This window comes from Limulus polyphemus, unplaced genomic scaffold (assembly GCF_000517525.1).
Source record: "Limulus polyphemus unplaced genomic scaffold, Limulus_polyphemus-2.1.2 Scaffold8460, whole genome shotgun sequence".
In the NCBI taxonomy this organism is placed as follows: Eukaryota; Metazoa; Arthropoda; class Merostomata; order Xiphosura; family Limulidae; genus Limulus; species Limulus polyphemus.
Window position 1 is genome coordinate 1 of NW_013674070.1, and position 3,313 is coordinate 3,313.

At 34.9% G+C, this 3,313-nt stretch overlaps 1 protein-coding gene across 1 annotated transcript in view; it reads left to right on the forward strand.

Annotated features, from left to right (window-relative positions):
- The first annotated feature begins 2,626 nt into the window (after positions 1–2,626).
- LOC106475354 (UPF0553 protein C9orf64 homolog) overlaps positions 2,627–3,313 on the forward strand; it is a 22,710-nt gene continuing 22,023 nt past the window's right edge. Inside the window, exon 1 of the mRNA XM_013936042.2 lies at positions 2,627–3,069. Coding sequence (XP_013791496.2) covers positions 2,912–3,069 — 158 coding nt within the window. The 5' untranslated portion in view covers positions 2,627–2,911. The remainder of the gene's footprint in view (positions 3,070–3,313) is intronic.

Here is a 3,313-nt window from a genome sequence, read left to right on the forward strand (position 1 = left end):
CCACCAACATGGGATTTAGGGGCCATGGCCCTGTAATTCCAACTTCAAGCAGTGGGACCTCTTCTACTTGGTTGGTGCCTGGCATGGATGATGGATCACATCAAATTTCACCTGCAATACATGATTTAGGTTCCAGATGAAGAGCATACCTGTTCTGGATGTATTGCGGTTCCCCCACTATAGTGCTAATCTTATATTTCTTTTAGCATGCCCGCGATCTAAGCAGATGCATTCTGTATGGATAATGCCCTCACTGGCCCCTTTGTCATATCAATGTGGGATTCTAGCTGTAGTGTGAGTGGAGTTAAGTATGTTTTGAAAGTTAGCATTTTCTTAAATTGAAGATGTATTTCTAGTAATACTTACCTCCCTCACACTCTCCTGCCATAACTCCCTCTTCCTCCCCATTAAGAGCCAGTATTAGAGACAGCAGATTGGGTCAGTCTCAAAAAAGTGACAATATTATCTGTAGGAGGTGCTTATATACGGTACCAGGATAGAGGGCGCATTGACTTAGGTAGAGAATGTCATGAGACAGATACTGCCAAGGGCAATTAAGTGGGGAATAAAAGACTGGAGCAAGCAAGAAAACCAAGAAATTATTCTACATCTCTGATTTTAGTAGTATCTTCTACTTCCTATATGCTCATGGGTGCCTTATTATCTCTAAATGAAGTAACTATCAGATACAACAAATATAACCTGGGTAATATGGTAATTTTAAGTATAAGCTTGTGTATCTATGAGTGCAACATATGCACTGTTGAGGACAGACCTAGAAGTTCTCAATTGGTTTTACTGACATGAGCTCTTGTACAACAGTCATACCATTAACATTTAGGCACATATTTGAATTGGTGCAGAGACCCGGCTGAGCTAATTTTTGGTATTTGTTCTGGAAGGTCTTCCACAACTGTGAACACTTTAACTCTCACTTGAAGCCAGATTCATGGGTGTATGGTATTAGTCGGAAACTTGCACTTTCCAACTACCTTCTCATAGAGCTGGGTAGTTTAATCAATTACCTACAAGCAGAGATTTAGTGTCTCATAAGGTAATCAATTAGTTTCCAATTATCATCAAATTGATTCTATGAGAATAGCCAAATAATTGAAAGTTAACAATTTCCTAAGTCGAAAATGTATTTCCAATAATACTTGCCTCCTCTCAAACTACAGCTATTACTCGACTGCTAGGGTTTCTTTTCCTGATCAAACACTACAAAGAAAGATTCTGTCACCCTTTACCTGGCACAGGATCTAACATATAATGTTCATAAAAGTGCCATGTCAAACAGAGCTGACAATATTATTCACTATGTTTGATTACAGGAAGAGGCTGGTATTTTGATAAATTTTGGTGTAGTAGAAACAGCAAAATCTAGATTTACTATTCATACTTACAGTTAAAACACAGGCATATTTATTCTTGCCTTTAGACATTTTCATCTTCTTGATGATAAAGCAGTAATGTTTATGGGTACAAGTCGCCAGAATTGACTTGTAGTACAGCCAATTTACAATGCACTTAGAGTGGATAAAACAAGTGGGATCCCCTTACCAATATTGTTACAATGGGCCACATCAAAAGTTAAATCAAAGAAGAATTTTTGAAGGCAGCTCTCAACATTGTAGCTTCTATATTTGCTCTGTGAATTATAAATGAGCCTTTTGATGACACTATCAAGGGATGTATATTATTTCTGTATGGTCTCTTCACACAACCTTAAGTGGACCTTATTCAAGAAACAGGACACTGACAAAAGGATTGACATACTACTTCTAACATTTAATGCATGGATGGAACTTATTGAATGAGCTCATTACAAACCGGCTTTATGGGAGTAGGATCTTAAAATTTCAATGAATATTTCCATACCTTCTCAAGCTTAACCAGATAAATGAAGGCACCCACTTGATTCATGAATTGTTCAAGGTTACATCAGCTCCATCAGCTGTTGTTGAGTCAGGGAGGTACACCTGTGGTGCCAGTAATTTGAATTCACTGAACAAATGTGAATCAACAAGAATTTGATGCTGAGCAAAGGATCTACACAGAACTGGGCTGCTGTGAAGTGGACACAGAAATGTACCAAAACATGGAAGGCCCTCTAGACCCTGATGACACACTGTAGTTAGAGATATTCAGGGATGTCTTTGTGTTATATAACTTACCACAATGTGAAATTTGTAAGCCAAAATACGGGTACTAAATATCTATGCATTAGACACCATGTGAAAAAAATGTAAATATAATAAATCTTTGAACCTAAGAAGGAGAATATAATAACTTCAGCAACTTTATATTTTTAATCCTTGGTGAAATTAATGGAGTATATTATGTGGAACCATCTCACTAGGCTGTTTTATAAGTCAGTATGTATGTGGATATATGTCTAAATATTGTGTAAACATCTTATATCTGCAAAAATTTTTAAATCTAAAATGGCCACCATTGAGAACCTATAAATAATGGTATGAAATGGTTTTTGTTTCTTGGTGTTACGATTGTATTTCCTGAAAGTTACTAAGATTGTACCCAAAAATGCATATGGATTCCAGAACCTGAGAGATTTTTCAACTAAATATATTATTTCATAGAAATAATCTATAACAATCTTTTCAAAATATTTCGTAATTAGTTTCTTTCGTAAGATACTATATTTTAAATGAAGTTCATATACCGAAATGAAATACTAAGAACAATATTAAATCCTTTTTCGTTTTTTACCACCTTTAACAGGATGTTCTTTCAAAACCCAATGATTATGATAGTGTAAAATGTATGTTGTTTTTTCTTTTTTGTAGTTTTTATATAACACAAGAATTAGGTGCACCTGTGAGAGTTTATGAACTGAAGTAGCTGATACTAAGTTGGAAATTGATCTTTCAATAGTGTACCTAATTTTTACATGGTATGCTTTATGTACATTAATAGTGTAAATTCTGTTTCAGTGTCATTTTATAAAAGAGCACAGATTCTGATAGGTGACATTTGGGGATGTTTTGAAGGAAAAGGATTAGGTACCTTTACCGATATTGATTCAATCACTATGTTTGCTGACTATAGGTAAGTAATAACCATGTTCTTATGTAAAAGTTGCATTATTATTACCTGATGATGACAAAACCTTGTCGAAACGTTGTACATTTGCTGTTATGTTAAACTTATATTAAAGTTTTTCTTCAAGCTGTCTCCAGCCATTATTATTATTATTTAATATGTTGTGTAACTTGCAGGTGAATTTTTACTTTTATTTGAGAGAATATTGTGTTTGCCAGTGATATGTTGAGTTGGATGAAGTTTGTAGATG